This window comes from Prionailurus bengalensis, chromosome B1 (genome assembly GCF_016509475.1).
Source record: "Prionailurus bengalensis isolate Pbe53 chromosome B1, Fcat_Pben_1.1_paternal_pri, whole genome shotgun sequence".
Taxonomy (NCBI): domain Eukaryota; kingdom Metazoa; phylum Chordata; class Mammalia; order Carnivora; family Felidae; genus Prionailurus; species Prionailurus bengalensis.
Window position 1 is genome coordinate 40,976,715 of NC_057344.1, and position 23,477 is coordinate 41,000,191.

At 48.9% G+C, this 23,477-nt stretch overlaps 1 protein-coding gene across 17 annotated transcripts in view; it reads left to right on the forward strand.

Annotated features, from left to right (window-relative positions):
- Positions 1–7,621: 7,621 nt before the first annotated feature.
- Positions 7,622–23,477, forward strand: part of ANK1 (ankyrin 1) — a 219,784-nt gene continuing 203,928 nt past the window's right edge. For 6 of the 17 annotated variants that reach the window (XM_043563165.1, XM_043563188.1, XM_043563169.1 and 3 more), the window contains exon 1: positions 7,623–8,010. In XM_043563165.1, coding sequence (XP_043419100.1) covers positions 7,885–8,010 — 126 coding nt within the window. In that variant the 5' untranslated portion in view covers positions 7,623–7,884. Of the gene's footprint in view, positions 8,011–23,477 lie in introns of all 17 variants that reach the window. The other 11 variants (XM_043563175.1, XM_043563216.1, XM_043563226.1 and 8 more) reach the window with 3 other exon arrangements.

The following is a 23,477-nucleotide window of genomic DNA, read 5'->3' on the forward strand; positions in this document are numbered from 1 at the left end:
ATTCATGGTAGCCTCAGAGTGGAAACAAGCCACGTCCATCAACATGAGAAGAGATATGCAGTAACTGTGTTACTGAACAGTTTTCAGTAACAGAAAAGAACAAACTGCTGAAATACACAACACCATGGGTAAATCTCATAGACATAATGTTGAGTGAAAGAAGCCCTATATAGAGGGGTATGTGTTGTATGATTCCATCCATATGAAGTTAATCCAGGCAAAGTTAGTCTAAGGTGACAGAGGTCAGAAAAGTGCCTAACTCTGGGGGGCGAGGGGTGGGCACTGAGAGGGAGGAGGCAAGAAGGAGCACACTGGGGGCCAAAAGCATTGCCTGTCTCAGTGTAAGTGGTGATACACAGGGTGTATATATTGAAGTTGCTGTGTGCAGGGTGGGGCAGAGAATAGGGGCCATTGTTGCGAGCCATCCGTACCTACTGTACAAAAAAATATATTTTAATAAGATCTCTAGGTGATTTGAATGCACATTCAAATTGAGCAGTAGTCTTTGAGAAAGACTCTGGAATCTAGTGGGTTGGGTGTGTAAAGGGAAGGAAGGAGGGAGCTTCATGGGACCCTGGGATTCTGGCTCAGGAGAACGGGTGAACGGTAATGCCATTAACTGGGAATAGAGATGCCAAGAGGGGTGATGATGGCTGTGACGTCTGATGGTGCTGTCTAGGAGGCCTTGTGTCTCAGTCATAGGAGAGAGGTCAAAGCTGGGTTAGAGGTTTGGCATCATTGTCAGGTGGGTGCTAGTTGAAGCCAAGCTGAGACCATGGAGGGAGAAGTGATAAATGGAAAAAGGGCCAGGCTGTAAATGTTTATTAATGAGCCCTGAAAAGAACATTCAGGAGATAGGAAAACGAGGGGCAGGGTCCCAGAAACTAGGGAAGTATGCAACCAGATCAAATGCTCCAGGGAGTTAAATTCAAGATGGGAATGAGACTATGGGTTCTGCAATGTGGGGACAGAATTCAGGGTGAGGAGTGAGTGGGGTAGAGGGGAAGCACTGATGTCTCCTTCTGGCATCCTGGCTGTGGAGGGAAGGGAGAGGGTCATTACATAGTCATGGTTTGTGGAGAGTCCACCGGCCGAGTGGAAGGAGCTGGTGGAGAGACATGTAATGAAGATTTGGGAGGGAAGGGATAATTCATGGCCACATTTTCTGAAGAGGTGAGGGAGGATGAGATCCAGAGGATAAACCAAAGGAAAAGCATTGTCAAGAGGCTTGGTGTAGACAGGTACGAATGATGAGGATGGGGAGGAAGCTAAGGACAGTCAGCCTGGTTGCTTCCGTTTCTTCTGGGAAGTGGAAGACAACGGCCTCTGTTGAGAGTGACAAAGGACAGATGAGGGGGACATGTTTGAGGTGTAGTAAAGCAGACAGGAGAATAGCAGATGGGGTTACTGAATGAGACTGAGGGCCCAGGTCAGGTTGAGTGGATAAATGAATTTTATTCCAGCATTTTCCAAGAATCCAAATGTAAAATATCTTCCTATTTTTCCGTTTTCTCTGAACACCTTGGCTTAGAGGCTCTTTTATCTTTTCAAATTCCACCCTTGAAAATGCAATGATTAAAACAATATGTTGCCTTTATTTGTAAATTTTGGACAGGAAATAGGAATTCTTGAGCTCAATGTTCACCTTCGCTATGAACTCCTGACATTATTTTGGACAAGTATTATAGGGAAGAAGTGAAAGCTCTCCTCAAATATTTGAAGGGATATCACACAGAAGAAAGGTTTAAATAATTTCTGCGTCTTGACAGAGGGCAGAGCAGAGGTTAATGTCTATAGGTTCTGGGAACGTGGTTTGGGCTCCCCATGTGGAGCAGAGAAGCAGCCCTGTGGGGCAGGCTGCCTGGGGGGAGTGATTTGGTCTGGGAATGTGAGAGCAGCCAGAGGAATCCAGTTCTCCTATTGGCTGGGCAATGGAAACACCATTTCTTCAGATCCTGAGATTCTCATATCTTCCACTTGCCTCTTTGTTCCACCTTCAACATCCATGCCTCATGGATGACATTTTCTGGTTCAACCTTGAGTTGAATGCCTGCAGTGGCATTGTGCTGGGTGGTTGGGATCCACAGGTGAATGGGACAGCCTCTGTCCACAGAGGGCTCAGGCCTTGGTAGACACTGGCTCCTTCTTTCCTAAAAGGAATTATGGGTGCAGAGACAGAATAGGAGGGGCCTTCAAGGCTCAACCTCGACCTAGGATGGGAGCTCTAGCAGTGTAGTAAAAGCAGAGACTCTGAGATTCACTTTTTGGTTCAGTCCTACGTCCCATGGCTAGTAAGTCTTGAAGAAGTTATTTTTTTTCTCTCAGCACCTCAGTTTCTTCATCTATAAAATAGTGATAATGATAATGGCATCTAACTCATAAAGTTGTTTTTAGGGTTAAATAAGCTCAGAAGAATGGTGCATTCAGTGTGTTTTAGCTATTTATATTATTTAGTGCAGGAGGCAGCTTTTATCTTGGGAAGCTTTATTAATTATTAATAATGTTTCTTTTAAGAACACAAATCAGTCTAGTTGCATAAACACATAATAACAGAATGGGGTTGAGGGAACCAGTTGGAAATCTCAGGGAAGAAAGCAAAAATATAAAAATGGATCCCTCTCCTTTTACTTAACAGCTGAAGGGAGTAATACTCGTCACCAGGGAGAAAGAAAGGAGAGGAGCTTCTAGAGATGGTCTCCTGTGCTAGGGTTTCTGCTCACTTCCCACAGCCACGTCTGAGCCCCACAGATGCCTGGTTGTCCCTCGGCTGCTTTCCCATACATCTGAGTGAGCAGCCGGTCCTCAGTGTGAGTGCACGCGGGATGCTGGGGCGCCAGAAGAAAAGGCAAGAAGGGCCTGAGGAGGGGGTCACAGCTCTGTCATCAGCAGTTGTGTCAGTGACCACAGAGGGGCAGTCTCTGGTTGCTGCCCAGAGCATTTTGTTTCTACAACATCAGGAATAGGTTGGCCCTTCGGTTGCCTGCCTGGGGATATTATTGCATGCATCTAACTCAAGTAATTACTATTACTTCTGCACTGCAGGAGACCCCGCTGAGTCACTGGCAAAACCAGTCACCTAAGGTCAGACTTGGAGTTAGCTTGGGTCTGAATTCTGACTCCGCCCCATTAGACGTGTGACCTGGGAGTGGGGTGGGGTGGGGAGTCAGGTAAACACATTCAGCCTCTGCTTCCTCCTGTGGGAAGTAGGGGTGACAAGGCTTTTGTTATGAGAAAGAAATATTATGTAAACGATTAGCAGTGCCTTGGGCATAGCAACCTGTCCATAAATGGTGATCATTATTATTGTCTATGACATGAGGTCCGTAGATGCCCAACATTGTCTGTCCTCTGACTGGGAGGAAGGAAGGCCCTCCAGCTGATCAGATGTTCTGTCCCATGTCATCTGCTGTAGGAGCGCAGTGTGGTTGTGGCCCCCTCACCCCTCTGCCCTCATCCAGATCAGCCTGTGGGAGCAAATGCCTTCAGACAGCACAGTCCCATTTTCTCCTTCTTAGTCTGCAGTCGCCTAACATATACTAGGATCCAAGGGGACTACCTTACAAATGAACCCTGACACGGACACATCTTTTTCCCTAATGGGTTTTTGGAAATTCAGGGCCAGGACTGCCACCATTAGGGGTGATTTGGGCCAGGGCCTTTGTACTCACCCCTCACTGTTCATTAATGATAAGGTTTCCCCTCTGTGTCTCAGAATTTCTTTTCTTTTTTTTTCTTTTCTTTTTTTTTTTTTTTTGATCTTCAAAAGCTCCCATGAGGATTTTGATATATAAGAGAAGTTGGGATTCTGGAGCTGAGAGGTAGCTTGGACACCAACTTGTCCAGTCTTGCATTCCTTGCTCTAAGAAAACTAAATCTCACAAAAAATTAAAAATAAAAATACCGTATGATCTAGCAATTTCACTACTGGTTATTTACCCAGAGAAAATGAAAACACGAATTCGGAAAGATAGATGCACTCTCATGTTTATTGCAGCATTGTTTATAGCCAAGATATGGTAGCAGCCCAAGTGCCCATCCACAGATGAATGGATAAAGAAGATGTGGTGTATACATACAAGGGAATATTAGCCATAAAGAAGAATGAGATCCTGTCATTTGAAACAATGTGGATAGACGGAGAGGGTGCTATGCTAAGTGAAATAAGTCAGGCAGAGAAAGACAAATACCATATGATTTCACTTATATGTGGAATCCATAAATGGAAACAAATGAATAAACAAACAAACAGACTCATAAATGCAGAGAACAAACTGGTGGTTGAGGGGCAGGGGGAGATGGGCAAAATGGATGAAGGGGAGTGAGAGACACAGGCTTCCAGATAAGGAAGGAATAATCACCAAGGCTGAAAGGCACAGTAGAGGACAGCCAGTGGTGTTATAAAGTGCTGTATGGTGATAGATGGTAGCTATGCTTGTGGTGAGCACAGCATAACCTATAGGGCTGCTGAATCACCATGTTGTGCATTAATGTTGTGTGTCAACTATACTTCAATTAAAAAAAAAAAAGGAAACTGAAGCTCGATACAGAACTTTATGTTTTACCGAATCATTTCACATTCACTCTCTCCCCAGTTCCTCCCAAAAATCCTTTAAGGGAGGTATTACCAGTATCCTTGTTTGTAGGTAAGGAAATTACATAATTTAGTACAGCATAATGGTAAGAGTATGTGCTCCTGAGCCAGATGGGCAGGGTCAAATTCTGGCTCCACTGTTGACTAGCTTTGTGACTTTGAGGAAGTTACGTAACTTCCTTGTGCCCCATTTTCCCCATCTGTAAAGTGGAGACAGTGCCTGGTGCAATGGAAATGCTGGATACGTGTCAGCTAGTCTTACTGTCATTCCCCAAGCCAGTACACAGCAGACTAGTTGGTCCTTCCACGCGTGTTTACTGATCCCCTGCTATGTGCCAGTCACCGTGAAAGGTACTGAAGATACAAGGGTGAGCCGAACCAGACACTATCCCTTCCCTTATGGAGTTTAAAGTCTAGTAAGGGAGACATGCATCAATCAAAATGAACACACTAATGTAAAATTGTACTGACAGCAGGTGGCTGTGAAGGAGGCACAGATGGTGTTATAATGAGATGGTAGAGCTCATCTGGGGCTCCAGAAGGACCTCCTTGACGAAGTGAAGACCACCTTGACGTGGATGAGTGAGTTGGAATTAGCCAGATTGGGGGCTGGTTGAGAGGACAGTTAGAATGGGGCAGAGCAGTCTGGGCAGGGGCAGTGAGGACAAAGTGGAGGGACAGCACTGACACGTTGAGCTGGAGCACTGAACCAGGGCACACCCGGGGTAAGGCCAGCAGGTAGTAGGAAAAGCCTGATCATTTGGGGCCTCGTAGGCCATGTAGAAGATTCTGATCTTTGTCCTAGAAGCCAAAAAGAAGGATGGTAAGCTGAGAAGTGACAATGATCAGATCTGTGTTTTGAAAAGATTAGTATGACTGCAGAGTGGGGATATAGATTGGCCTGTGCCAAGAAGGGATGCAGGCATGACAGGTAGGAGGCCTCGGGTGACAGGGACATGGGCCCACATGCAGAGGAGAGGTCTGTGCCAGAGGTAAAATGTGTGTCTCCTTGGCAGGCTGATTATAGCCATGGCCATGGGTGAGCTGGCCTGGGGGGGTGGGGAGACAGTCTAGAGCTGTGCCTTCCAATACAGGAACCACGAGTCACATACACCTCTTAAACCACTAAAATGTGCCTGGTCTGAATTGACATGTGCTGTAAGTATAAAATACACACTGAATTTTGAAGTATAAAATAATGTGAAATACCTCATTAATAATTTTCTATCGGTTGCATGTTGAAATGATAATATTTTGGATACAGTGAATAAAATAAAATTAATAATTAAAAGTAATTTTACCAGTGTCTTTTAACTTTTTTTTTATGTAGCTACTTGCAAATGACATAGGGGACTTGTGGTTTCCAGTAAGGGGGAGTTTGTGGTTCCCAGTAAGCTTCAGTTGGACAATGTTGATGTAGAGTCAGAAGGGAAGAGGGTCCAGAACCCAGTCCCAGCCAAAGAAGATGGTCAGCCAGCCCCTTAATTATTGACCACATCTAGGTGGAGCGGATTGCAGGGGGACTGGGGGCAGATAGGGAAATGGAGGGGGAGTAGGAGGTCGAGGGAGGAAATGTTCCAGTAAGGGGAAAAAGCATGGAGTCTGGAGAGCAGGTGGGTGATTCAACCACTCCCCAAGTTTGTACCCTATGAGGTGGCTCAGCACAAAGCCGTTTGAGAGACATTTTGCCGTAGTACAGACGAGATTCCTACTTGCCAGGCTCGGCTCTGTGCTTGGTTAAATGTCTGCATCAAGCTCTCAGCTTAGGGCCGAATGAAGCAGACTATTTCATAATAACTTGACTAATTCTTAAATATTATTTCCCACAAATCCACCTTTATCTTTATGTGGGCAAAAATGTCCGTCCCACCTGATGGGGAAGGAGCGGCACCAGACCGACCAGGCAGTGGTTTCGAAATTGGGGTCTTAGTTTTCGCGCCCGTCACGCGACGAGTGGGTAGGTGAGCTTAAGGCCCCTCCCCCTCCCGCAGCCTGGGTTTGCGGCTGCATGACCTAAACAGCTAGGTGTGTGGTTCTTTACAGCTGAACACGGGGAAAGGCGGCGTTGCCGAGTGAGGTTGTGTGTGTGAGAGTGTTGAGAATGGGGGTGAGGGTGGGGGTGGGCGGTGCCCGGTGCAAAAACCTAGTTCCACTCCCGTCAAAAGGAAACTCAAGGGAAAACTGCTCACTTCATCTTGGACACGTTTTCCAGCTATAATTGGGAAATATGCAAATGAAGGGCCCACACGGTCTGAAAGGGGCAAATCGCTATAAGCGAGGGACATGGGGAAACGGGGCTCTCCCCCGGGGAGCCTTGGCACCGCGCGCGCCCTTAAGTGGACGCCCTCGGAGGTACGGCAGCGGAGGCTGGGCGCCGGTGCGTCCCGGCCCCGCCGCGGCCACCGCCCGGGGGCGCCTCGAGGCCCGGCCCCCGACCCGCCCCCGCCCCACCCCCACCCCTGCCGCGCGGTCGGGGCCTCAGCGACCCAGGGTACTGTCTCTTCCGCCGCCGCCTCCAGGCGCGCTGGTCTGCGGGGTCTCCTCCGAGCGGGGCCCGCCGCCCGCCGCAGCCTCCCTTAGTCCCCTGGCGCTGCGAGGTGGCCCGCAGTAGTGTCCCCCACGGCGCTCCAGTAGGTCGGGGTAGAGCGGCCGGCTTTGTTCCCTGAGACCCGACGGCACGGGGGCCCGTGCGTCTGGCGGCCGCGGCGGCGGCACTGCAGTGGTGGAAGCCCCGCCGGCCCGCCCGCCCGGAGCCGGGCGCTCGCAATGCACCAGCGCGGGCGCCGAGCGCGCCGAGCCTCGTCGGGCCGGCCAGGCCCCCTGGCCGAGAGCGTCCCCCGCGCCCTCCTGCGTTAACTGCTGGAGTCCGCCTCCTCCCCGGCCCGCTCGCCGCTCGCCGCAGTACAAGCCGCCTCCCCGCCCCCGCCCCCCGCGCCGCCGCCGCCGCCGCCGCAGGAGAGGGAGGGAGGGACGGAGGGAGGGAGGGAGGGAAGGAGGCGGCGGGGCCGAGCCCAGAGCCCGTCCCGGGCGCTGGTGAGCGAGCTCCGGCCGCGGCGGGAGGCGCCATCCGGGGGCCGCCGGGCAGCCGCGGCGCGCCTCGCCCTCTGATCGTCTCGCAGCTGCCTCCCCCGCCGACCCGGCCGCAGCCTTCCCGCGGTGGGGAAAGAAGCTCCCCCCCCCCCCCCTCCGCGGAGCAGAGACTCATTTTTTTTTCCTCCTCGGGAGGGTGTCGCCACCTGGATTGCCAAGTGTGAGGGGTCCGGGAGGCGGGGACCGGAGCACCGTGACCCGCCATGGCTCAAGCGGCTAAACAGCTGAAGAAAATCAAAGACATCGAGGCGCAGGCCCTCCAGGAGCAGAAGGAGAAGGAGGAATCCAACAGGAAGCGGAGGAACCGCTCCCGTGACCGAAAGAAGAAGGTAAGAGGGGGGCGGCGGCGACAGCCCAGCGGCAGAGGCGCCCTGGAGGTGGCCGCTGCGGGAAGGGGCTCGGCAGACCTAAGAACATGGTGGGGGCCCGGGGGCCCGGGCGCCGGCGGAGTTGATGCCGCTCGAGAGTGGAGGGCGCGGGGTGGGAGAGGAGGAGGGAAGAGGCTTCGGTGCGGCGGGGCAGAGGACAGGGCAAGAGGCTGGAAGGGCAGAGCGGGCGGCCAGGAGGCTGAGGGCGCTCAGAAGCCGGCCCTCCCGCCGGCCGCGGAGACCTTTCAGCACCTTGGACAGATGCCGGCAAGCTCGCCGCGCTCTGGGAGGAACTTTTCCGGCCTCCCGGCGGCGAGCGAGGGTGACTGGCTGCTCCGCTCCGTCTCGCCGCCTCTCCTGGTTTTGCAAGGAAGCTGGTGTAGGGAAATGCGGCTCTGGGCTCTGGAGGCTGCCCTGCCCGGCGCCTTCTCCGGTGATCCACACTCTGACAAGGAGAGCTTCGTTCCCAGATCTCTGAACGAGGGGTACTCAGTCCTTCCTCGACCCTTCTCGAGCCTAGGAAGCGCCTTTCCTAACCCTCTAGGTCCGGCGGCTGAAGGCATGTCCCCGGGGCATTTGGCAACATCTTGTGTTCCGGTCACTCAAGATGAGCGACTGATGGCCAGGAGGGGAAGTTCCTTTGGAAGCCAGACACGGGTGCTGTCCAGCTTGGCCCAAGGGCCTGGTCAGAGAACAGGTCTGCCTTTTGTGAAGGAGTGCCACACAAGATATCTCCATGACCCGGACCTTGCGTTGAGCACTTCCCTTCTGGGTCTGGGGTCTCCCTACCCCTGACTCAAAGCACCTTTAGAAACACCTTTGGTGAGAAACACCTCTTAGTCTGAAACACCTTTGATTGTGAAGGGAGGGTGCATTTAACTGGGCAGAGGGCTCTGGCCCCCCTGAGAGGTGTTTTAGAGCCCCCCATAGAGGAGGCCCAGAGTACATGGATGCAGTTCTGGGAACTGGAAGTAGGGCTGAACTCCAGTGTCAGGAGAGCCATTTTAACCCAAAGGAGTTGATGTGGGGCACAGCCTACAAGCCTCCTCACCAGGGAATGGGGCCCCCAGGGTTCCGGGGGCAGAGGCATTGGTCTTGATTGAGAAGGAAACATATTTTTTTTCTTTCTTTCTGAAATTGTCTCACTCTGAGAAAGAAGTTTGGAGCCTTGGTTGACAGCAGAGTGTGGAGAACAGACTGCTTGTGGGTCACACTCCGCTTACCAGTTGGTCAGCAAGACGAACATGCAGCCTTTTCCTAGAGATGAGACACAGGGCCAGAGATGTTCTTGATTGTAACCAAAGTAACCATCCCACTCTAGGCGTCCCTGCACCCCTTCAAAAGCCAGCCCCTCTTCCCTCAAGGGATTTCCATCGTGTGTGTAAATAGTAGTTTCACAAAGGCACCACCCCTTTAGCAGGACCGAAAAAGAGGCCTTCCCCAAACCTATGGTGAATCAGAGTTTGGGTTGGTGCCACTTGGAGAATCTCAAGTCCTTCTGCTAGGGTCTGAAATACCAGAGCCCATCCTGTGAGTCAGGCAGGGGGAAGTCTGGTTATATCTGACAGTGTTCACCCACTTTCTTGGCATGAATGTAAACTTCTTGTTAGGAAAGCGTGCTCTCTATTTCCACTCCTGCCTATCGCTTTAGGAGCCAAGCCGATCCTCTCCCAAACTGCTCACTCAGTGTTTTTATCTCACTTCTTCCTCTGGAGCTTCTTCCTTGATGCTCCTGATACCTTAACTATTTTTTTTTTTTTTGAGCAGTAGTCAAAAAAGAACTCTCCCTTCTTCTCTTCTTTGGTTCCTTTCCATCCTGTGAAGCTCCCATCAATATAAGTCTGAATCCCGACTGTATATAATACACTCTCATAAAAGTGGCAAGGTCAATATTCTTTTTACTTCTTTGGTCTTAATCTTCATATTCTTATAAACTTTATGTCCATTTTGAGTGCTAGACGAAAGCATATTTCCCTCCTCCTGAGTTGTGTTGTTTTTACTAGCTGGTTGTAGCATACTGCGTCAGTGAGCATTCAGAAATCTTCCATACAGATATTCATTATTGTATGCAGCACCTTGGATGCTAGGATTGATACAACAATAATAAGGAAATCTTAATTTAATGTGATTGTGATGACATATGCTCTGAGAGCTGGTCTTTTGGGTGAGGATATGGCATGGGGTGAGCTGTGGGGTGCTTCATTTGTATTTCGTAACGATTGTGAGTACTCTGAGCTATTGGTGTGGTCTTGAGAGCCATCTCAGAGAATAGAGTTAAAATTTCTAGCAAAATACAAAATCACAAGAAGGTGGAAGGCCCTCAAGGGAAAGGTGAGGGAGGCAGGGCAATGCAGAAAGATAGATTTAGAGAAGGCAGAGGAAGCTCCTGCAGGGGCTGGGAAGCAGATGGCCAGGGTTGAAGGTTCATATAAGGTGAAGTCCAACTTAGGCCCAATTTTTACAAATGAGGTGATGCTTTAAGGGAGGGATTCTTAAAACCAAGCAGCGAGGACTTTACAGTTGGTCACCACAGACTGGGGCTGCTGTGGAACCATCCTTATCATCAGCACCAAAAGAGAACTTCATAAATGCAAGTGAACATTTTATTCCCGTGAACTGGTAATTCCTATGAATATACAGCTGAGCCAGGGGCATTCGGAATTTACTAAAAGGAAAGGTGTTTGTCCAGTGGGTAACCTACTTAGCAGGGACTGACTGAGCAGCACCAAATCCCTCCCCATTTGTAGAAATAATTGTGGTTGTAACTTCAACAGTGGTTGCAGTTTTTACAGTTGATGATATTGTGTGGGAAGGCACTTGCTGAGGGGTGCTGTGCAACGGTGGATGGAGGCTGATGTTGTGACGCACTGACTGACACAGATAGAAACCACCTCGACACAGGGAATTGAGCTAAAACTCTGGAGCTCTAAAAATGCCTGCATTCTTCTGGGGCTTCATTCAGTTTTCTGTTTGTGTAGCACGCATCCTTGTCAGATGCTGGCTGTTGGAGCTGCAGCTTTAAAAAAAAAATCCAGAATTTATGACATTTACTGATAAGTCCCCCTGCTTCTGAAGGTTGGGATGGAAATAAATAAATCACAAAGCATGTGTAAAGTAGGCATTTGCATTAAGAATGAAAGGTTTCTAAGGCTGAGGACGCCTTGGGCACAAGAATGTGTGTGCTTTTTATGTTTACCCAGAGCTTGAGGTTAGGGGAGGAGGGCAGGGAGGTTGGAGAGAGAGTGAGGCCCAGGATGGGTGAGGAGGAAGAGGGTCAGAATGAAATAAAGGAAGAGAGGATGAAGGGGGCTGGGGAATGGATGCGAAGAGAGGGGGGTGGGCATCTCAGCCCCACCATAAGGAGTTACACTAATCCTGCTACCTGAATACCTGTGAGTTTGCTGGGATAGTGTTTACTGAGCTCTCTCCTTGTCCCTGGTCTGTCCACCTACTTCATCCTCTGGTTTTGGTAAGGAAAAGATCACACCCTATTCCTAGCTGTGTGCCCAGTACCTGACGCACATGGTCACGCAGTAAATGTGTATGGGATGACTGATGGAACAAGCAGATTAATGCATTTGTCTCTGCTTGCCTTGGTGTTGTCTTGGTCATAGGTATGTGTTCAGGGGAACACTACACTCTTTGACGGTCTTTTGGGGACATCTGAAGAAAGCCTGCTATTTCTTTCTTTTTTTTTCTAATCATTTGTAAAGCAATAGAGAGTCATAGGCAGGCGGTGGAACGATCTAATTTTTTGGTGCAGTGAATTCTACCACTGAGCATGGAGTTAGTTCCTTGCAGGGTCTCTGCTGCACTAAATGTCAAGTGGTTTTAGCCATTTGGAACAACAGTGGTTTGTACAGGGCCTCGAGAAGCCAAGAAGAAGGGGGCAGAAAAAAACTAAGCAAGCAGAGGAGTGGAAAGTGGCCTTCACCGCTTCACTGTGCAGCAGGGCCTGTCCATCCTTCCAGACTATGCAAGGCTCCCCGAAGACTGCTTGGCCTCCCTAGCACAGCAGGGCAAGCCCTAGCTCCTGGACTGCAGAGGTGTCTTTGTTTGGTCCTGCCATGGGACTTGCAGGGGACACCTGGGGTGACCTGCATGAATCTGAAGTGGTGAGGAAGGTGGGGGAGGGGTGAACAAGAGTGGGATGAAGGGAAGGAAGGTAAGCAGGAAGGTCTTGCCTCCTAATTGTCAGGGGCTTGAATGTAAATTTTTGTTGTTATCTGCAGGTGACTTTATACATTCAATCTGTGATAGAGCGGACAGGATCCAGAGAGACTGGTGTTCATCACATTATCTTGAAACCTAGGTTCTGTTGCCACACCATATCGCTAGTCTATGTTGCAGTATGAATTGATATTTGTTTATAAAATTTCTATTTGGCTTTTGAATAGCATAATGATGGTACATTGCATGTTAATTATTAAACGTGCTAGAATATTAGTTGTGAGGCTTGAAAATACACCCCAATTTTGGTAACCCTGCTTTGGCAACTCTTCTTCTTTTAGTACCTCAGGACCCTCAAAAAAATGGAAGTAGCCTTGCCCTTCTAGAGCTCTGGGAGGTGCTGGCAGTGGCTGACGGTGTGGAAACTTTCCCAGCCTGCTCTATGTTCATCTCCAACCCAGCGCTTCCCTCCCTTTGCAAGGGCGATGGCGGCTGGAGCTGTTCCCTGTGTGGTCCTGTCACCCCTCAGCCATGTACTAGACTAGGAGAGCAGGATCTTGTGAGCACAGACACTACACCCTCAGTTATGTCCAGCATTATATGGTTTGCACATCTGTAAAAAGTTTTTTTAATGTTTATTTATTAACAGTAATGAGAGAGAGAGAGAGAGAGAGAGAGAGAGAGAGAGTGTGAGCGGGGGAGGGGCAGAGAGAGAGGGAGACAGAATCAGAAGCAGGCTCCAGGCGCTGAGCTGTCAGCACAGAGCCTGATGTGGGGCTTGAACCCACGGACTGCAAGATCATGACCTGAGCCGAAGTCGGTTGCTTAAACGACTGAGCCACCCAGGTGCCCCTATGTTTTGCACGTCTTTTGCTCCTCACAGCCACTGCTCAAAGCAGGGGGGGCAGCAGACGAAATTCAGAGCCTGAACGCAAATGGCTTCCCTGTGAAGGGGACCATGAGTTGGCCCGTGCAACCTGTCTCTCCTCTTGTTCACCCTAGCAAACCGCTTGCTCACTACTTCTGCTTGTCTCCTCTCAGTATGGCTTTTTCTTAAACTCAGTCCAAGGTTTCTTCCCTTTCCTTCCAATAAAAATGAATAGGCGTTAGCAAATGGTCACTATGTGCCAGGCACTTTGCATGTATGTTAACTCATCTCCGTGCTTTGCCTCTGTAATGCCTTTGTACAGGTGTGCCTCTCATGCATTTCTTCCTCCTTCAGTGTCAAAGCCCATCACTGCATTCTTCAAGAAACCCTTCCTGAATGCCCCCTCCTCACCTCACCTCCATTAGTCTTTCTCTACCTTAAGTCGGCCTTTGTTCTGGTGTGTGTGTGTGTGTGTGTGTGTGTGCGTGTGCGTGTGCTTGTGTATGGCATGCATTCTTGTTTTAGCCTTTCGACTAAACTGTAAGCTCCTTGAAGCCAAAGCCTGAGTCTTTGGACATAACCATCCAATAAATATTTATGGCTTGAATTGATTCAGAAGCTACATTGAACTGGTCCAGATATTGTTTCTTGGTCTTTCTATTTGATTTTGGAAGAGTTGGCCCTGTAGAATTGGAACAAAGTAAGTCTATTTTTTCCCTGAATTATTCTGACTAAAGCAAAGTCATCAATGTTTGGTTTTTGAAAAAGGCAAATAAGCTTTGCTTGGCTCCGTATCTCCATCTCTGTTCCCGAAAACAGCTCAAAAGCCTCCCTCTGACAGAGCGCTAGGCTAGGAGTCAGATGCCTGGATCACACTTTCAACTACACGTGCATGAATAAGCCTCTGAATTTCTCTGTGCCTCAGTTTGCTCATCTGTAAAATAGGGATGAGACTCATGTGAGTGAGCTTTGTGAACTTTAAAACTCCCGTAATATTTAAAGGGTTATAGTTAATAACGTAATGATTATTAATTAAATTATTCTTTCTAATGCATCCAATGCCACAGCTTGCCTGGCCTTCCTGTGGTGGTGTGAAAGTTGGTGTGTGCCTGGGAAGGCCAGCACATTATTATTTCAGTGCTGGTACGTGAGAAAAGGGTGCTTTAAATCATATCTTCATTTCATTTTCAGGAAAGGAATGAATTTCCTATTTTGACAAGATTTATTATTGCAGACTTAGTTATCTCCATGGGTTCAGTCTCAAATTTTGAGATGGGCTTTATTAAAGTCCCACATGGCAATGGTAGCTGTATATCAAAAGGGGGAACATAAAAGTGGTTCCTAAATTTTCTGGGAATACCATCACTGATAGGGCCATAGCCGATAAATCTGGGGTGTGGAATATCACAGATAATGGAACACATGGTGTTACCGGCAGGCCAGACTCCTCCGGAGGGACTCTGCATCTTAGGAGCAGAACACATCCACAAAGAAAGGAGAATTTGCATTATGGCCACTCAAAGCTAAAGCAAAGATGATTTAATGGCCAGCCAATTAAACACACACACACACACACACACACACACACACACACACACACAAACTTTTTTTTCATTTGCTTAAATGTGACCAGAGGCTTCCCTTCAAAGAACATTTCTCTGTGTCTTTGCTAAGGTGATAATACATTTTCTGTTTCAGTTCATACATTTTTGTCCATTTCAGAGCATCATTGACACTGATACTGCAACGCAAGCTGCTTTGTTTATCAAAGGAGGGGTCTGTATTCATTGAGAGCCTACACACCCTACAGGCGTTATCTCACTGGAGCCTTGCAGAGCGGAGCTCAGACCCAGCCTGGCTTCAGAGCTTATTCACAGACCTCGGCACTACACCGCCTTTTTAGGTATTTGATGTACCCTCCGGATATTCAATTTGAGGCGGTGTGAGGCACTGAGAGGGGAGGCAGAGCTGATGATATTCCCCCTGCCTTCACAGGAAGGACTTGCAAATTAGTGGGAAAGCTGCCAGAGGAGGAAGTTAGCCCAGGCAGAATGGAGGCAGGTGATTTGGGTTTAGGACTGAAGTGCTGGCAGCCGGATTCCAGTTGGAACATGCGTGTCCGGAGGCCCCTCTGTAGGTCTCAGGAGCAGCGCGTGTGATGGTAAGGAGTCTGCCCAGGCATTTGGATTAAGACAACAGGCCAAATAAAAGAGTGGATGAAAATTGAATCCTGGGGATTACTTGCTCTATTTCTGGCTCTTCTGCCTCACAAAATGGTTATTTCCCCTTTATTTTCTATTTTGGAGATTTCTCTACCTATCATATAATCAGCATCTTCTCTGTATCATGGCCTAATAATGTGTAGCTACAGAGTGCCCATATTTATGTCATTATCGTCTATTCTTTTCTTCCTATCTGGGACTTTTGCTAGTTATGTGGAGGAATCCCTGGACCTCTGGGGCCCTGGGCCTTCACATAAAGTGCTTGCCAGCAACTGGACTTGGTGTTAGGGGTGTGAGGCACAGTGGGGACAGGAGGTGAGCATGGCTTGGCTCTTGCCTGGAGTTCTCCCATCCACCCATTGCCAGGATGCCCATGGTTTCATTTGCTGCCCTGAAGAAGTCAAGTGGGTTAAGTAAGGCCCAGGGAGCAGAATGCAGTCAGGAAGAAGAGAGGCACAGGAGGTTAGAAGGCACCGAATGTCATTAAAGTAGCACTGGGAGAGGTGAGGGTGGTGCAAGAGGAAGCAATACAGGAAAAAGAAAGACGCTCCTAAAATCAGTTCTGAGATTGAAAGGACAGCCCCCAAACACTCAAGATGAGACCCACAGGAAAAGAGAGAAGAGATCGTGGGTCCAGTGACCCCTCAACGTTGCTAGTATCAGAACCAGCTAGGGGAGAGGCCTTCTTACACGCAGCTCCACCTGCAGAGTCTGACACTGGATGTGGGCGGGGCCAGGCACTTGTGGCCAGCGAACTCCCCTCAGACAATGCTGGATGCTCATGCTCCAGTGGAGCAGACCCAGAGAGCCTTCATTCTGGTAGAGCCATAGGCTTACCTCTCCACAGCACTGACCACATGCTCAAGTCAACCCTTTACTTGCCCAGTTCCTTTGGGGAATAAAATAATAAGTCAGTTCAAATCCTCCACTCCTTGCTTCTTTCCTTCATCTCCTGGTTTGATCTTCCCTTAGTCTTGTCACAAACCATCATCTTGTTTCTGTAGCTCTCCTAGAACAAAGGGTCTCCGGTGTGCTTTTGGCAAGCTTCACCTGAGCGGGGGCTTGCAGGTGCCTGGTCCCACCCCACACCCACATCTGTCTCCAGTTCCCCATAAGAAGCAGGCAGGTAGAAGGTTGGCTTTAGCACTGTGTCCAGTCCAATGGGAGAAGTAAGCCTGGCCAGGGCCAGAGATGGGCTGGGGAAGAGGCCTGGGAGGCTTCCAGGGGTAGAGGCTGGGTCTTCAGTGGGGCAGGACATTCAGGTGAGATGATAGCAAGTGTGGAAGGTGAGCAAGAGAGTCTGGAGGGGGAGGTGGTCTGGGGACTGTGGGCCCAATAGCAGAAGCAGAGAAAGCAGCATGAGGGAGCCCTGGAAGAGGCTGCAGAGAAAACTGAGGCAGGGCCCCAGCGTGTCCAAAGGGCAGAGGAGACCCTGAGGGGCTCCAGGCAGAAGTCCGAAAGGCTCCTGTGCCTTCACACAGAAACTCTGTGACATGCTGAGGTATAATTGAGCTGAAGGACAGGCTGGTTGGAGCTGGGGCAGCTCTTAGGGATGGAGAACATGTGGCAAGTGAGCTATTTGAGTGGTGGAGAAAGTTGGCCTTTGTGAGTAATAGAGTGGGTACGAATACGTAGTCAAGGATGATCTGTAGTAGGTTTCCTTTGACATATGTTAACGTATTTGCATATGTGTGTGATTAAATGTCCACGAGACCTCATTTCTGACTTGATGTTGGGGTAGTCAGTTGGTGATGCCTTTCACTGAGCTAGGAAAGAGGAGGGGAACAGGTTAGGAGGAAAATGATGAGTCCTTTTGGGGACCTATCTTGCTTCCTGGAGCTCTCGGTTGATAGAAGGAGAGAGCTCACAGAAAAGGTTCTTAAATATCAGGGAGTCTGTCAGGCTGGTGGTGGAAAAGAGAGGTGTCAGTTCCAATCTGCGCTCTCCAGCAAGGCCCTGGAGTGCAGATCTTCTGAGTGATTTCTTTAACCAGGGCACATGCATGTGACAAAGCCTACTGGCCATGTAAAACTAAGAGATCTGACTGTGGGTACTAATGGTGGGGGTGGGGTAGGGGGGAAAAGCAAGTCCCAGAGGTTGGGGTGGGCTGTAGGGAGGCAGCACTAACGTACTTTTCTACAAAGGACTTGAGCACCATCACCTATATAGCAAAATGCTAGGCATTCACTAAAAAATGATGCTTAAAAAGAATTTGTTTTTAAGAATATGTTTCTAATGAAGAAAGTGGGAATAGGTTTAAGATGTAATGTAATTAAAAATGCAATGTAATGAAATTAAAAGAAAAGACAGAGAATGCCCTGCTTGTCAGAAAGGGTAGCTGGCCTTCTCTGCCCATGTGTCTGGAGGTGAAAGCTGGGATTTATAGATGACGTCACACTCCCAATGAAGAATTCCAAGGTGATGTGGACTAGAGCCAAGTAGGTAACAGAATGTACTGGCTCAAAATGGAGCTGGAGCATGGTCCCAAAAGTCTGGGCAGTTGGGTCTTGGCATGTGAAGCCATCCATTGTAAACCAACTTGAAAATGTGTGTGTGTTGGGTCTAATCCTCCATTTTGCAGCCAGAGTGATCTTCCAAAAATGCAAATCAGATTTCGACACTCCTCCTTTAAGTCCTTCAGTGGCTTCCTAATTGCCCTTAGCATAAAGTCCAGGCTCATTACTCTGGGCTCCCTAGACTCCCTCCCCCCTCCATCTAGCCCATCACTGCTTTTTTTCATTTCATCTCTTTTTTTTCTACATGCTGCACTCTGCTGGACTCTGAGCTTCTTCTAGGACTTTGGATATGTGTGCTTTCTCTGCCTTTAGATTTTGCCGTCTGTTGAGTATTTTTTCTTTAAGTAAGTTCTGCACCCAATGTGGGGCTTGAACTCCTGACCCCAAGATCAAGAATCACATGCTCTGCCTACTGAGCCAGCCAGGTGCCCCTGTCTGCTGAGTGATTTGCCCCACACACTAATGCTAGCTCCTCTGTTAGAATTCAGTGTGAGAATTGCCTCCGTAGTCCTAGATGAGGTTAGGCTACCCTGCCGGGTAGTACTCCAGTATGCTCATGTGCAGGGTGACCAGAAGATGAAAAGGACTTCAGTGCATGTCAGGAAGTCATGTTTGATGGTGATATTGAAGCAGTGATGAAGACATGTGAGCTTTGGAATGAGATGGATTCTGAAGGTCGTGGGTTGGTGTTCTGGCTCAGACGTGGACTGGCTAGGTGACTTTGGGCAAGTTGCTCAGTTACATTCTCTGAGTCTCACTTTTGCCATGTATAAGGTGGAGAAAATAATATGTACCACTAAACCATGCAGGGTTTATTGGGAGGATTGAATGAGTTAATATATATAAAGCACCCTGGGATATAGAAAGGACTCAATAATAAATGCCTGCTCCAAAGTCTGGTCCCACATAGCAAAACTCTCACCTTGTATATAAATATGGTGAGTTCCTTTCCAGAGATGGCCGTCAAGATTACATCCCAGTGTTGGTAGTACTCATCTAGTATTGCTGCTGATTTCTTAAATGAATTAGGAAAGACTGTGGAGAAATGTGAAACTGATCTAAAAACTCCAATTAAAGCGAAGAAGAATCAGAAACAGCTCAAGTCAGAAAGGCTTCAAAGTCTGCAATGTCCATAGAATTGTATTGAACTGATGGATGTGCTAGATCCTCCTGTGGCACATATTTTTGGCAAATTCACTTGAATGCCATTTGAAAGAGCAGCTTGGGTCTCTGCCACTCTGGAAACCAGCACGCTGCCCTGTTGGTCTTCAGTGCAGTGGTGCTGGTGGGCAGGGCAGGCCCCTTGCTCAGCTACCCCTGCCTTGGGGTGCCATGGGTGGGGCCAGCTCATGACAGATTCAGTCCCTGAGTCTTCTCCGCTTCGGGACAGCTGGAAGGGACCCAGTCCTATCTACTGACATTGAACAGTGTCTTTGGCACCAAGATGCTATGGCAGGGCTCTTGGGCAGGTGTTTCACTATCCTCTTTAGGTAGAACAAATCAAAGTCAAAGTTTGTCTTCTAACATCATCTTCTTGCTTGTCACCTGTGCCTTAGCCTTTGACCTTGTTGTTCTTGAGCAGACCTGCATTTGAGGGACGTCCGGTCTACAAGCCATGTGGATGAGTCTTAGCACTTTAACCCCACATCAGTATTGCCTCCGCACACGACAGAACTTAAAAAGGCAGTTGGAAAAAACGTTATGATTCTGTACCAAGGTAAAGCTATACCATCATTAGATTCTTCAGGAAGAACTTTTAAGGATGTTACCCATGAATCCTCCTTTCTCTGCCCTGTCTGTATCTCCACTGCTCTTGAGCACGTATCATTCCTACAATAACCTCCTCTAGTCTTGCCTTTCCGGTCTGGTCTTGACCTTAGAGCAAGAGTCATGCTTTTACAAAGACCATTTGCTAGCCGACACTCCCCTTCATGAGGACCTTTCAGTTACTTCCTGTTGCCATTAGGGTAAAGTCAAACTCTCTCCCACAGCTCCTGAAGCCATTCTTGATCTGCCTGCCACTGGGTCTTATCCCTCATCGCCTCCCAAGCTGTGCTCCTGGGGCTGGTGGTGCCCCTGCACCTTCACACACCCTTCCCTCTCTGGAGGTCAGCCTACTCCTTACTCTACCTCAAGGGTCAGCTTCTCTTCCTGCCGGCAGCTCTCCTGAATCTGGGTCAGAGTTGCTATGGAAGGCGTGCCAGCCCTGAAGGGAGGCTGCTGAGGTGGTGGCCAGGATCCCTTCCCATTCAGCCACTATGTGTGGGTCCAGGGAGTTTCCCAAGCCTTTTAAAACTATTGTCACTTTCAACTAAATCCTAGGACAACATGGGATTATGGACCCAAGAAGGAAATGAAACAGAATCATCACTTTGCATTTCTCAATTAATGGAGCCTCTCCTTCCTTCCATACCAGGCCTCTGATTTGGGAGCATTAACTATGTGTGGCTGTGGATGGAAAGAAGAGACCCTGGAGTTAAGAGAGCTGAATTCTACTTCTTTCCACTTTCTTATGTAGCTTTAGATGCCTCTTTGGGTCTCAGTTTCCCTTCCTCTAAAATAAGGGAAATGGGGTGCCTGCCTGGGTGGCTCAGTCAGTTGGGCATCCGACTTTGGCTCAGGTCATGGTCTCACGGCTCAGCTTGTGAGTTCACCCCTGCATCAGGCTCTCTGCTGTCAGCACAGAGCTGGCTTTGGATTCTTTGTCCAACTCCCCCCCCTCCCCCTCCCCAACCCTCTCTGCCCTCCCCTGCTCATGCATGCTCTCTCTCTCTAAATAAACATAATACAATACAATACAATACAATACAATACAATACAATACAATAAGAGGATTGATATAGAGATCTTCTAAAACTCTTCAGGGGGTATCTGCGATTCAGAGATTATGTGAATTTATGAGACCACAAGGCAAAATGGTTCCTAGATGCCTGCTGGCCTACCCTGGCCTAAGGTGTCCTGGCAGAGAAATCTGGCTGGAGGAGGCTGTCTTGTGTTGTGGTCCAGCTCTAATGGATACCAGACTGCAGGGCGTAGGAATGTTAGCAAAAGTGTGAAAGACCACTCAGCATAGGGTTCTGGTTCTGCTGGTTGATACTTGTCCCTTCCAGTCTATTATTTCTGACACTATTGTGGGCAGGTCAAGGAGAGAAGGGTGTGCTGATAAAGTGTGAGAACCACTTGGGCTGTTGGAAGGTCGCCATGCTCAAGGTTAACAGATCTGGTCCTTTGGGTGTATGTTTTTGGAGAGCCTATATAATCAGATTCCCCTGTGACTCTATAAACCTCACCCTGAGGCCAGTAAGGTAACTTCTTCTATGTTTGCAACAAAGAGTAACCTCTGAGAGAGCAGAGAGTACCTACTGCAGGTGAACAGAGAATTCAGGAGGCAGAGAGCCTTCTATTTTCAGTGCAAGGTGACTGGATCTGTCACACACCGAGTTGTTCTCAAGGTCATGCGCGAAGTGAGCCTCCTCCTCCCGTGGAGCTTGGAGGAGCCCAGGAGGCCCTGACTCCAATGGGGGAGGGGGCTCCAGGAGCCTTGCTGCCTGTGTTTTCCTGGAAAGCAGACTCAGGCAAACCCATGGTCCGAAGAACAGGCAGTTCGCTGTTGGATACACCATGTGGTTTGCCAGACAATCATGGCTTTTTAGAGACTCCCTTTTAGAGATGAATTGCACATTTTTGGAAAATCCCAGCTTCATCACTGACTGAGTTTCCAAGGAGTCAGTATTATCAGGAGGGGTCAGTACTCCAGTTCAGCCCTAACTGAAGTCCTTTTTCGATTTCAGGTTGTGTCCCAGTGGCCCTGTCCTTCTCTGGAATGCAGGGCTCACGGGTTTTAATGGAAGCCCCCAGTACTGAAAACCTGTCACATTTTCCTCAGTGTCTGCTCGGCGGGGGCTGGGGACAGGCAGGAGAGGACTGTCTCCGGAAGGCGATGTCCAGTCCAGGCTATTGTTGAGCTAGAACCTTCTGCAGAGGTCGCATCTTTTGGGAGATGAGCCCCTCAATATTCAGGCCTCTGAGAGCCCTGGGAGCAGGGGAGCCAGTGCCTCGGGGACAGCGGCCGTTAGTACTCAGAGCATCCAGCACATTATTTCACTTGTGGAGAAGCAGGTAGCAGTTCTCCCATTTCACACAGGAGCAAAGAGAGGCTAAGGAAGATTACGTGTGTCACACAGTGCTAGTAGGTGCTGAGGCTGGGGCTGAAAGTCCTGGTTTTCCCTAATAAGCAGGCGGTAGCAGATGTGGGGGCGTGTGGATCGAGTCATGTCATTTTCTGTTTTTTTCCGTCTATCCATTGCCTGCCCAGCTACCAGTAGGAAAACAGTGAGGCCCAGCCATCGGTGGCTGGTGTTCGTCTGCTGAAGGAGAGAAGGGAAGGCAAGGGACCCCTCTGACCGGCCGCTCCTTACTCTTGTTCCGAGTGGAAATGGCCCCACAAGTAAAGGCAGCACAACAAGAACATGCAGAGATTGGATGTGCACTTTGGCACCGTGGGCCGAGGGGCTACATTATTCAAGACCCACTGGATGCCCCTGCCAGGAGGAAGCTGCAGGGAGCCACCTTTGGGAGCAAAAGCCTGAGCCCTCTGTGGGCCTGGTGGAAGGAGAGGTGCCCCGGATAGATTATTCCAAACTGGTCCTCGTCCCACTGGCCTACTTAGCGTGCTTTGGTGCCGCGTGCTGCTCTGGGTGTGTTCAGGGCCTGATGCGCCGGCAGCCACGGTCTGGTGGGAACACCTGGTTTGTTCTGTGCATGTCTCGCCTTCGAGACACATTCATCAAATTCAACCTGCTCATTCTACAGATGGGACTTGAGGCCTGGCTGTGTGGAGTTACCTCCTCAAGGTGCATGGCTGAGCAGGGCCTAAGCCTGAGCCTTCTGAGTACTATTTGGATGCACGGTCTCGTTGCTCTTGAGTTACCAAGTCTGCCTGTCTGTCTGTCTATCTAGGTATCTAGATACCTAGGTATCTATCTATCTATCTATCTATCTATCTATCTATCTATCTATCTATGACTCCTCTACCTTAATTACCTACTGTTTCACTGCTTCTTTCTTGAGGAAAAAGAGAATAAGTAAAGCTCCTTTGCAGGTACACTGAGCTCTTGATACTTGGCTAAGCCTATCTTTTCAGCTTTATCTTTTCCTCTCCTTCTCCTCCTGTAAATAATGTGTGGGTCATTTCCTACATGCTGTCACGGCCCCCTCAGGCCTTGTTCATACTGGCGATGCTGAACACAAAGTCTGAGACTCCTCTCTGCTTGGCTACAAAATGAACTCCTATTGATCTTTCAAACCCAGAAGAAATGTCACCCCTTCCAGGAAGCCTTCTCTGATTTTACTGAGCAGAAATACCTCCTTTGTGTCCTGTTAGCACACTAATCTCAGTGTAACAGCCACTGGTGGCTGAAGTTAACTAATTGTTTTGTTTGTTAAAATCAGTGGCGGGCAAAATTTTACTGTAAAAGACCAGAGAGTAAATATTTTTTGGTCTCTCTTGCATGCATTCACCTCTGCCACTGTGGCACAGAAGCAGCCATAGCACGAACACACCAATGGACAAGCAATGGCTATATTCCAATAAAACTTGATTTATGGACACTGAAATTTGAATGTCATTTTATTTCCACGTGTCACAAAATA